We start from the raw sequence: 12,651 nt of genomic DNA, 5'->3' as shown, positions 1-12,651 counted from the left end.
CTTCAACCGTTCTCTGGAGCTGTGTGAGGTGCCCTCGTGCTTCAAGAGCTCCACCATCGTTCCAGTAGCCAAGAAGCCCGCCATCACAGGTCTGAATGACTATAGACCCGTCGCACTGACATCTGTGGTCATGAAATCGTTCGAGAGGCTAGTGCTGAACCACCTGAAGGAGGTCACGGGCCCCCTGCTTGACCCCCTCCAGTTTGCCTACCGGGCAAACAGGTCAGTGGATGATGCGGTCAACATGGGACTGCACTACATCCTGCACCACCTGGACACCCCAGGAACGTACGCCAGGATCCTGTTCGTGGACTTCAGCTCGGCGTTCAACACCATCGCCCCTGACATCCTCCAACAGAAGCTCATCCAGCTTGCGGTGCCTGCCTCCACCTGTCAGTGGATCACCAGCTTCCTGACCAACAGGAGACAGCGTGTGAGGCTGGGGGGCATCACATCTGACACCCGGACCACCAACACTGGAGCCCCTCAGGGGTGCGTCCTCTCCCCACTGCTCTTCTCCCTCTACACCAATGATTTCTCCTCAGGTGACTCTCGTGTGAAGCTCCTGAAGTATGCAGACGACACCACTCTCATCGGACTGATCCAGGACGGTGATGAGACTGCGTACAGACAGGAGGTGGAGCGGCTGGTCCACTGGTGCAGTCAAAACCATCTGGAGCTGAACCCGCTCAAGACCGTGGAGATGACAGTGGATTTCAGGCGAGACCCTTCACCACTTTTACCCCTCACTATCCGCAGTAATACTATTCTTTCCACAGACACCTTCAAGTTCCTGGGAACCACAATCTCTCGGGACCTGAAATGGACCGGCCACATAGACTCTGTCCGGAAGAAGGCCCAGCAGAGGCTGTACTTCCTGAGACAGCTCAAGAAGTTCAACCTGCCGCGAGAGCTTCTGAAGACCTTCTACACTGCCATCATCCAGTCTGTCCTCTGCACCTCCATCACTGTCTGGTTTGGATCGGCCTCCAAACAAGACAAGCACAGACTACAACGGACAATCAGAACTGCAGAAAAGATCATTGGAATCAACCTCCCATCTATCCAAGACTTGTACCTGTCCAGGACCAGGAATCGGGCAAGGAACATCTCTACAGACCCTTCTCACCCGGGTTGCAGTCTGTTTGAACTACTCCCCTCCGGACGGCGTTATAGAGCTCGGTACGCCAAAACCAGCAGACACAGAGACAGCTTCTTCCCCCAGGCTGTTGCTCTGATGAACTCACACCACTCATAGAGTCTCAGAGACATTACTGTGCAATAACATCCTGCTCCTCACACCTTCTTGAATTTGTCTACACTGTTTTTGCATTATTCACATGTCCTGAATGTTGTTAGTCACCTAAATGTTGAACAGAGGGTGTGTTTCTACCGAAGTCAAATTCCTTGTTTGGCACGCTCAAACATGGCGAATAAAAAACTCTTGAATCTTGAATCTTGAAATAACAAAACATTGCAGTTTGATTACAAACAAGTCAAGTCAAGTCAAGTTTATTTGTATAGCCCTAAATCACAAGCAGTCTCAAAGGGCTTCACATAGACAGAAATTGACAATTATTCTCAAAGCATCCCCTGATCTTAAGCTCCCAAAAGGGCAAGGAAAAACTTAAAAACCCCTAGCAGGGGGAAAATGAGAAACCTTGAGAAGGGACCACAGATGGAAGGATCCCCCTTTCAGGATCACCAGGTTGAAATGGATGCAGAGAGGGCACAAATGATACAACATGAAAATCAATTAAATAAAAAGTGGATCTCCATGTCACAGCAGAGGGCTGCCGAAAGGAGCCCTCAATTGTCCTGGCAGTGCTCTTCGAGGAGGTTGAGCTGCAGTTCCCCTATCCTGAATTGGCCACGAGAATCCAGATAGCCGCTGTCAGCATGGGTACCACCTAACCACCTCCCCGGCCGGGGAGGGGGGAGGGAGGGGGTGGAGAGGGAGAGAAAACAAACTCCCAACAACATGCCGCTCAAACCCCAGCTCCGAAATAACCGGAGAAATATGCTGCATGACATTCTGCCTGCAGGGGACTAATCAACATTTTTATGTCATCTTCACTCCAGACATGTTCACACATGCAGAGGTCGAGGTCACGGTGGTAGCACAGGAGCAGGTAGAGTCGAGCAACTAATTATTTGATCATATTTTAGCATACAAAGTTTGTGTTCTCAGTATTTGGACCATTTGCATTGTGTAACTTTCCCTCCTCAATGCAAGTTTTAATGCAGTAACCTTAATTTCTTAGGAATGATATGGAAATTTGAAAAAAGTATTATTGAGTCAACTTTTCAAATTTAAATTCAAATCAGGGACCAGAAGTAGGGCCATTGACTATGGGCAACGGTAAAACAAACAAACAAACAAACAAACAAACAAACAATATTTAGACGTTTTTTTTCCCCCACCTATAATGACTGTTATAGCTGAAATAAATTTAAATGTTGTATTTTGTTATAAATAATATCTTGAAGTTTTTTTCCATTTTAAGAGACTGTTACAGCTGAAATAAGATTAAAAGTTGTATTTTTAAGAGTGTCAATATTCATTTTTCAGTTTCTGTGCCAGTGTAATAGCGTCTTGAAGAGCTGCCACAAAATGAAAGACTGGTATTGAAATTCAACCCTCATCGTTCTAAAAGAGAAAAAAAACTTAAATGTATTTACATATCTACTTGTTTAATAATTTACTCCAACAGGCAGACAAACATTAACCTTATTCTCGTAAAGTGTTTTTAATGACGAGCCATGTTTATGGGACAAAATATCTGTGAGTCTCACATGTTTACCATTATTAAGTGCCTTTTTTCCGTAATGGGAAAGTTTTGGCCTAGGTCAACAGGAAGTTTTGGTATGTATCACGTTCCCAAATGAAATGTCACAATCGTACGTGCGCGAGTTGTTGAAAGGAAATTCACTTTGTTTTAACACTTCTAAGCAAGAAATAATAAAACCAATAATTGCTATGCCCTCTGGATTATAAGAATTAGAGAAAAGCATTAGAATGGGCTTCTTTAGGTTAATGCTGCACCTAATACGTCAAGAACAGTGAAATTATTACGTCCAAATTAAGTTAATCCCCTACGCATGACACTTTCATATCAACTTTTTTCACATTAAATAAGGAAACAACGAAGTGTTCTCTTCCCCTTTTTTTTTTTAATGTAACCGCATCTTCATTTTTTTTTTTTTTTGGTCTGTGAGCCACTGATACATAAATGCAGCACCATTGCAAAAGTTGCGTCATATACTTCCTGTTGCGGCATGACTGATGACAGTGAGCTGACGCGTCTCAGCATGCCGAGTTTACGTCAGGCCTCACCTGCTTTATTTTTTCTCATGTACAACACATTACAATTCCCGCACTCATTGTGCCTTCGGGGAAACTTTTACTTTTTTGGGGATGCACAGCCATCATCAGCAGCCATCAGCTTTATCGTGTCATCATATGTCTATTGTCATTCTATTGTCATTTAACTGAGCATTCATGTGCTCAATATTGATTTAAATAAAATTCAACCTCACAATCTGATGTGAATATTGTAATACAACTTTGTTGCAAATATTTGAAGTGTCCAAATATTTTCCAAAAATTTGAATTTCAACGAAACCTATTATTTTAAATAGTACATGGCAAATATTTTTTTGTTTGTTTTCATAGCTCAGCTGTTATAGTCGTGGAAATTTACCAAAATAAAGTAAGCAAAATAAAGCAGATACGTTTGCATATTGAAAAGCATTATAATTTAATTGAAAGATTTCAATGTATTTAAGTTAGCCCGTTAACGATCTTGTAGAGAAGTGCAGTTTTGCAGACTTTTCAAAAATATATCATTGTCTCAAACAATATATCATATAGATATAAGCTGGCAAAATAATTCAATTTTAATCCAAATTTAAGGCAAAGTAAGGCACAGGTTTATTTAGCAGATTTCATACATGTCCTGCCCAAGGTGACATGGAAGAAAATAACAAATTTGCGTTCTCTCACAAAATAATTAGTGTACCCTCATAATAACTGTGCTCCACCACAAAAAAACTTTCATTCCCTCACAATGAAATGATTGCAATGGAATAAAAAACTTTCGGAGGTTACGCAATTGTTATGAGGCATTGCAGTTTTTTTGCAATGGAAAGTGAAGTGTTTATTGTCTTCCAAGTAACCTTATGAAGTTTATGAAATATAATGATATCAAAGTCAAAGTCTGCTTTATTGTCAATTTCTTTACATGTCAAGACACACAAAGAGATCGAAATTGCGTTTTTTTTAAATAAGCATAGCAATAATGCTCTCAAAATCCAAAGAAAAAGCAAAACACAGTTAATCCTTGGGATTTGACCTGCAAGTGTTTATCAGTTTCTGAAGAATTGTTTAATTTAAGAGGTTTGACTGCTTGCACAATAAAGGAATCTCCCTAATAATTCAGCCATCTGTATAGTGGTTGTCATTACTAGAGCTGCGGGAGAGCTGGCACCTATCCCGCCTCATTTTGGAGGCGTACTCCCTCGATTGCGGACCAGCCAAAAGCAAAATATAAATTCAAAACTATAAATCATTTATTCATGGTATCTTATCCACGTCTTTTTATTGTAAAAGCTACTGTTAAATACAATAAAGATCTCCTAATGGTGACAACACTATAATATTGCATTTCCTACCTGCATCACGTTCCAAAGAAAGTAGGACAATGACAACAAAAGCCTGAGAAAGTTGCAGGGCGGCCTCAAATAACACTGCTTCAAAAGGCTTTGTATGGTAAACAGATCATTGTTAACTGGTAATATCAGTAATAAGGTTCTGATGCTGGGGGACGGTGTAATGAGTTGTGTGGAGTAATAAAGATTTGATAGATTTCACTTTTGTACAATCTTGGAGACTCCAAGTGCACAATGAAATGAATAGAAAAGCAAAAAAAGTGGATTTTCCATGACATGTCTTGGAAAGGGTCAAACAAAGGGAGACCTGACCCTCTATTTGTCTTGGTAGCATATTCACATGAGTGTAATGTGTATCTTTTAGAATGAATATTTGTTTTATTAGCTGGCTTTACCATATGACCACTTGCCTTCTCATATCAAGCACACCTTTATTGATATGTCACCTGTGAATCAGTTAGTAGTCGATCAAATTGTAAGGTGTAAAATATGTTGAACATTCCAATCACGTTGCTGGATATTACAATATTCCAGTCATTGTGTTTTCAAAATGCCCATTTTTTTTTTTTTATCAGTGACAAATACTGATCCATGAGTATGCCTCATACATTTAACATGTCAGTCGAATTACCTTCCTTGCCCCGCATGTTGTAAATTCCCAACTGCCAACAATCCCAGTTTGCGCAACATCTGCATGGGAGGTGACTCATGCGAGTCTCTATAAAAGGAGGAACTCTCCTCTTCAGCACTACATTCAAACAGCAGAGCTCAAAGCAACTGAGAAAGCTAGAGACGGCAAAAGACGACGAGTCAACAGTCTCAGTGACATTTTTGAACGGCAACTTCTTCATTTTAAAGTTTGAGCTATCGTGCTTTTTGAGAACAACAAAAAGATGAACAAAGTGATCCTCAGTACTTTGGTGGTCCTTCTGGCTGCTGTGGCTTTCAGCGAAGGTAAGCTTGCTTTGTGGAACTGTTATTATTGCATATTTAGACTTGTCACTCTGTGCAGATTGGTCATTTATGAGCATCTCAACAATTAGATGTAACCCCATTCTCTCTTGTTTCCTTGCAGGCATGACTCTGAGAAGTTTGGGAGTCGAGCTGCACTGCCGCTGCTTCCAGACAGAGAGCAGACTCATCGGCCGCCACATCGAGAAAGTGGAGCTGATTCCTGCCAACTCTCACTGCGGGGTGCCCGAGATCATGTAAGAAGTTTGTCCCAGTTTTGACGCTTAGGTGACCTTTCACCTATGGAAGGAACAACCTAGTTGGTCACTCTCCTTCCAAGCGTGCTTGTTCTGAAGACAAATTTGTTTCTTGCAGTGCTACGATTAAAAAGACTGGAAATGAGGTGTGCCTTGACCCTGAGGCTCCCTGGGTGAAGAGAGTCATTGAGAGGATCCTTAACAAGTAAGTTCAACTCAAACTACTTTGACCATTAAGGTTCATACCATAACCCCTGCATAAGTCTGATGAGAGCCAACATAAGAGGTGTCACAAAAATGCAATCTTTACAATAAGGTCACAAAGTAAATTTGGAAAGCTAAAACTAAAAGACACCACTGTAATTTCAATGTAAACTGAATTAAAAGTTAAGCAAATCCTTTTCTCTTTCCTGCAGCAAAAGACGCTGAACAGCTGTGCAATGGGGGAACGAATGCTCCACGAGCCCGTTTTACAAAACTTGGTACCAAAAAGTGTTTATCTGATCAAGCCTTATTTAAAAATAGAGGAAAGCAACTTACTTGAGCAGCTGTTGAAGCTATCAACAGACAAATTATGTTTGTATCAAACATATTTATTTTTTTCAAATGTACACTCCCAGTCTGTGTTGCAGCCTCTAAAGTGGAGCTACTATGAACTGTTACTATTTTTATTGCTTTAACTTATGATTCACATATTTAAAGTATTTATCTATTTGAATATTTTGTTGTATCTATTTGAATACAATTGTTGTATTTTTTCATGCACCCAGTTGATGAATAAAAAAATATAATATTTAAAATTTCTCTTTTCACTCATTATTGAGTTCCACTTAGTGCAAACATTTATTTGAAAAGATGATACGGTGTAAATTAGACCTGACTTCACCTGATAACATCCATTGATGCCTTTAAGTTGGATCCTGTAAACCTAAAGTTGCTCTCGTCTTTTCAAATGAATATCAATTTCAATCTACTGTAATCTCTTTATATGATGAACGCTCTTCATTAAATGAATGGGATTGAGAACACATGTAAAAAAAAAAAAAATTGTACGGAAAAGCACACAATAGCAGGGCGTCTGATCAAACTTCACCCCTATTGCCGGTGTTGCGCGTGGCCACTAGAGGGCGTAATTGTAAAGTACAGTATAGGTTGGTATAATATGATAAATTGTGATGTATCAAACATCTGCCTCAGCCCTCAATCCGTTTATTTGTAGCATTTCAGCTCTGCAACAGCATCTTTCAGCATTTGTAATAAATTTCGTTTCATCTCCTTTTCCTTTGTTATGAATGCATAATTGTCGCTATTTTGTTGACCTAGATAACATGCATGCTGCTTGATGCATCTATTTCACAGGCGTCTGGGTTTCCAAGGATATTTGTGTGTGGCCAGAGTGCTGCGGCCGTGGGCGGGACTGAGCGCACAGCCAGGGGTAGGTGCGCTAGTGCGGTGCTGTGGTGCGCTCAAACGGACCAGCCTCGCAGCACACACGCTGATACCGAAATACGCCAAAACATGCTACGTCCGGGACAAGACGACGAATAAGACCACCGCGACAAGTCATATCACCGGAAGTGCACTCGTTCTAAGTGGAGCGCTTTCATTTTTTATTTTATTTTTGCTGCAACCAACCATCCTCCTCATTCCTCACTCCTCCTCCTCCTCCTATTCCTCCTCTTCCTCCTCCTCCACCTCTTCATCATCAGACCTCCTGCAGATGAGCGCCGTGTGTGCATGAAACGCTCATTGGCAGCTTCGACGACAAACGCGGACGACTGCGTGCGGTGGGTTTGACAGAAAGAGCGAACACACCCCTAGGCGCCCCTTCCACCATGGCGTTAACTATCTGCACGAGATTTACCGACGAATATCAACTGTTTGAGGAGCTGGGGAAGTAAGCAATCACTATTATTATTATTATCATCATCATTATCATTAATATTGTCATTATTATCATCATCATCATGTTACGTCATTGCTGTATTAAAATGTCAGCATGTTACGTAATAGGCCGCCTTGGTTTAGGGACACAGATTCCTAGTCCCCCTCATCCCCCAAAGGGCGTGCGTGAATGACTATGCGAGTGTGCATGGAACATGAGGACGCGTGTGCGTGTATGCGCGCGCGCATGCGTGTGTTCTGGGGGCGGGGGAGTGCATGGCCATGTTTAATGCAGGGATGTTCAGTCGCATCCCATCCGATTTAATCCCTCATTTTATTCCAAACTCTGTTTACATCGTTTGCTTAAACGTCTGACGTCACCAGCTCATCATGTACAGCGGCCAGTATTTGCTTTGTGACATTATGGTGCCAGTACAGCCCCCGGATTCCAACTCAAGTCTGCATGTGTGGAATAGCCAGCTCTGGTGTCACACACCCATAAAATGAGATAAATATACATAAACCAACATCACCTATCCTCATGATGGAATTATTATTTTGTGCACAACAGCAAACATATCCAAGTGCATTTGTGGTCACTCGCTGGCTGATCTGCCCAGCATCCCTTGCTCAGTGTGGGTGAAGGCAAATGGAATAATACCTCTCCGTAACCACCGTAAAGGCGAAAATCTTAAAGTTCTTATATTGTAGTATTCAGACACAGTGTATCTTCTATTTACAATGGAATTCCATGTATTGGCTAATTAACCAGTATCCATTTTGGTGACATTTACATTTGTCTAACAAGAACCTATGCTAACAGAAGGGAAGTCATAATTGTAAATATATATACGGAAAAGTGTTTGCAGCCATGCCACTGCCTGAGTTTTTAACAATATGCTTTTAAGGATGGACATAATACCAACTGGGGAGGTGTACATTGAAAATTTGGTTGATAGTGTGTCACTGGTTAATTATTAATCGTGTGTTGAAGCAATGGAGATAAAGTGGAGTGCGCTTGTTGTCTAGAAGCAGCAGAGGTGCTGTTGATTCGTTTGCAGTGGAATGGCGTAGAAAGAAGTCTTAGCATTTTTCTGCTCCGTTGGACAGCGGCATTGAAAGACCATCATCAACCATCATATTTTGGTCTTGCTCAGTACATTCATTGATTCTTAATGTTCCTCACAGGAAATATGGTCAGATGCCTCTTTTTTGTGGTATTTTCATGTCTTTACTCATATAGGCTGAATTTCTGATTCAGGTTTATATTGGATTTAATTGGATTGTGAGGATGGATCGATTGACAATATTGCAATGCGGATTACCTTCAACACACCACTTGCACCTCAATTCGACTATTGCAAATCAATACATTTCCAACCAGCATTTTTTTATATCTTGATGCCAGCTGTCAGTCATAAACACACATCCAAGTATCCTAACACCTCATGGTATGCATTTGTTTTCATAGTGTTCCCTCATTTGAAAACCAAACCATTTGCTGTCAAGCCAAGCTCAGCCGCACACAGATGCACTTGACACTGTACTTGACAGTGAATCCGTCTGTAGACAAGTACAGGCGTTATGTAACATGTCACGCTTTGGATTTTTTTTTTTTTCCACCAAATCCCTTTTAAAATGGACGTAAGCTTTAGTGGCAAGCGGCTCACTTTACTGAATGTGATGCAAGTTTCCTACTACACTGTTTGAGTGCACTTGCACAATCACAACAGGTTTCACTTGAGGTGTACGCTATCAGAATCCCTCCTAACAAACTCATCCACCAGTTTCTAATGACCCCGTTCGGACGTTATGTAGTCAGAGGTTAGAAAAAGTGCGGAGGAGGAAAAAGATTGGATATGAAGGGGAGAGTGCACAGACCGAGACGGAGGATGAATAGCAAAATGCTTTGTGTGTGTAGAGCTGAGAGGAGCTGAGGCAGGCAGTTCTGTCCAAGGCTGCATTTAGAGATGCATCTCCCTCAAATATAGCTGACCTACTTTTTGGAGGTTTTCACACATGTGCCCCAATCTTCTCGACAGCACGCATTCGTCGCAATAATTTACTAACCACCTTTGTCTGGGTCTCATGGTCTAAATTTATCCCCGATGGGACATTATGTACCTGAAGAGAAACTAGCTGCGCAACGCCTGCAAAGCACATTTTTATGATGCTAAAATGCGCCTGTAAATTATTTATTTTTAACTACGCCAACTCAGGGGTGACCCCCCCCGTCCCTTTTTTTCCCGCCAGGGCAGATGAGGGCTGCTTCATAAAGTTTGACAGGCTCACTAAATCAAGTTTAACCTAATCCTACAGTTAATCTCTCCTGGTGTTATTAGCGTTTAAATAACATTACCCATTTATTTCCTTACTGGATTAAAAACGTCACTGTCCATTTATACAAATTTTACCACTGTCATTAATCTTTTTCATGAGACATAATAATCGGTTTACGGAGCTAATGACATGTTTTTATTTCATCTTGCGAAAACATTGTTGTGTTTGTGGTTTTCATTGCGTCATTTTTTTTCCTTCACATGTTGCGAAACAAAGTGTCATAAAAAACGCTGAGTAAGCCTTTAATGAAATGCAGTGCATTTCTGCACCATTGCCAAATGGTTTCACACGAACATATAATTCATACTGTTCAAATGTTACCTTACAATAGCTGTGTTGCCAAAGATACTACAATAATTATGTCATTGACTAATTTGTCTGTGACCAACACAATATTGCATTTTGCACTTTTCTTATTTTGCTTAAACCACATCACCCATTATTGTGACCGTTTTGTCCAGGGGAGCCTTTTCCGTGGTCAGAAGGTGCGTGAAGATCTCCTCCGGTCAAGAGTATGCTGCCAAAATCATCAACACCAAGAAGCTCTCTGCCAGAGGTAGGCTGTGGACACAAACAAACATGCGCAGTGGCTCTCGAGCAGGAGAACTCGTCCCATGTGCAACCGAGTTACGAGTGCATGAAGTGTGAATATTACAGCCTCTGGATGATGGCGCTTTGGGATCTTGGAGTGTGTGTTTGTGGGAAGGAGGAGACATAAAATCATCATGATTCTTCACTTGGTCATGTTTTTTTTACATGACTTGGCGCACAGAAAAGGGCAGCGAATATAGTGTGTGTGTTCTGAATCGATTCAGAGCTCTGGCTGCTCTTGGGATCCCAGGGGTAGATCTCTCGCAAAGCCGACCCAGTTCTTTCAGGGCCGTCACGGTAATTGTAGCCGCTGGCCTGATTGTTTGCAGGCTTTAGGGAAACATACGGTACATACGTTGAAGTACGAGTAAATTCTTATACTTACACATAGACTACATATTCACTTGGGGTATGCAGCTCTCCAATTACAGGACGATTCGATACGTGGGGTGTGTAGGATTCAAGAATGGTTTGTTTTAATGTTGAGCGGTTCGATTTGGTTCGATTCAATGGCATTATGATTCGATTCATCGTGGTACGCCTCAGTCCAAGAGAATATGATGCGATTTGTTTTGTCATTTTGCGGTATAAATGAAGTAAGTTACTGTAAATGTGGCAATAAAATGATTTTATACTTAACTGGGTATATTTTCAATTGGAATGATTTAATTAGCTTGACTTCTTACCCTTGATCTGTTGCTTGTCCTTTAGTCAAATTGAATCAAATGCTTCAAGTCACAATTATTTAATAATCAATACCGCAGAATTATAATGAACTATTTTTGACTAACTCATTATGGCTCTTGTTATGATAGTAATCAGGGACAGGCGAGGTATCAGTACCAGGATGATACCGGCTTTGTTTTGAGGTAATCGGCTAAGCATGGAGAGTGCTGATACCAGCCACCCATACTTGAAGCGAAAAATAAATTCTGGAAAAAAAGTGGTATTTGAGCGACATGTCCATATGTGTTGTGACGTCAAAAACAGCACTTCTGCTCCAGATTCCAATTTTTGTTTCAACTCCTTGACCTTCAAGAATATTCTCTTGCCCCTTTCGATATGTTTCCTGCTTCCAGCGTAGGATTTGCATATTCCTTCCAAAACGACCATGTCACCATCTATTCCGGTCTCCATCCCCTTGTCACACCATGTTTCAAACGTCCTCTCTGACGCCGCCTCTTTCTTTCCGCAACAATTTGCTCTTTCGCTCGCTCATGTGATCCTGGACTGCTCCGCTGGTAATAGACACCTTTGCAGCAGGATCAGCGATCCTCCACATGCATGCTGGGAATGATTTTAAAATAACCGCAAAGGAATACCTCACTGCATATGCATTCTGCTCACATTCGCATACACACACTATAACTCCCTTCCATTTGTGTGTACATAGCTGACTTGCTAGCGTGTCAGATATGGTCTTACCCTCTTTCCGCGATAAGCCCTGGCGTTGCATTTCCCTTCTCTCTGGCAGGATCACGACCCACCCCCACCAACCCTGACCCAATGCCCAAGCATTTTTGTGTGTAAAGATAAAAAATTGAAAGAGGTTTAGTGTGGGATTGGTTGGAGGAACTCTTGCAATAATGCAGTGTGCAGTACCGTACGTGTGTATTGTGGTTCAGGTTTTTACATGCCCGTGTCGTTCAATCTGCAATCCTGATTATGTTGCATTCCATGAAAAGCAGCAGACGAGTCTATGCGTGAGCAGAATCCGTAAAAAAGAAAAGACGCAAAGGCTAGGAGGAATAAGGGGAGAATTTGAACATTACATTATATTCCTCACAGCATATCTACCCACTCCTTCTTATGCATGCATCAGTCACTGCGTTGCCGTCTGCCAGTTATTGTCGCTTCGTATTTGCTCGTGATGGGCAGGATGGGACTCGTCCCGTGCATGCATTTGCAGTGCCTCGTCTGTTTATATGTTTGTTTATGATGTCGATAAGTTTGTGTG

The 12,651-nt window shown here is 41.6% G+C and overlaps 2 protein-coding genes across 5 annotated transcripts in view; both read left to right on the top strand.

Annotated features, from left to right (window-relative positions):
• The first annotated feature begins 5,401 nt into the window (after positions 1 to 5,401).
• Positions 5,402 to 6,679, top strand: cxcl8a (chemokine (C-X-C motif) ligand 8a). Its single transcript, XM_061275388.1, has 4 exons — positions 5,402 to 5,625; positions 5,747 to 5,879; positions 5,998 to 6,084; positions 6,296 to 6,679. Exons 1-4 carry the CDS (start codon positions 5,565 to 5,567, stop codon positions 6,306 to 6,308), a joined length of 294 nt encoding a protein of 97 aa, XP_061131372.1. The 5' UTR covers positions 5,402 to 5,564; the 3' UTR covers positions 6,309 to 6,679.
• A 644-nt stretch (positions 6,680 to 7,323) lies between these two features.
• Positions 7,324 to 12,651, top strand: part of camk2d2 (calcium/calmodulin-dependent protein kinase (CaM kinase) II delta 2) — a 35,510-nt gene continuing 30,182 nt past the window's right edge. For all 4 annotated transcript variants that reach the window (XM_061274421.1, XM_061274419.1, XM_061274420.1 and 1 more), the window contains exons 1-2: positions 7,324 to 7,776; positions 10,565 to 10,659. In XM_061274421.1, the coding sequence (XP_061130405.1) occupies positions 7,715 to 7,776; positions 10,565 to 10,659 (157 nt within the window). In that variant the 5' untranslated portion in view covers positions 7,324 to 7,714. The remainder of the gene's footprint in view (positions 7,777 to 10,564; positions 10,660 to 12,651) is intronic.

The sequence above is a fragment of the Syngnathus typhle genome, linkage group LG3 (assembly GCF_033458585.1).
Source record: "Syngnathus typhle isolate RoL2023-S1 ecotype Sweden linkage group LG3, RoL_Styp_1.0, whole genome shotgun sequence".
In the NCBI taxonomy this organism is placed as follows: Eukaryota; Metazoa; Chordata; class Actinopteri; order Syngnathiformes; family Syngnathidae; genus Syngnathus; species Syngnathus typhle.
This window is presented reverse-complemented; position numbering and strand designations above follow the sequence as displayed.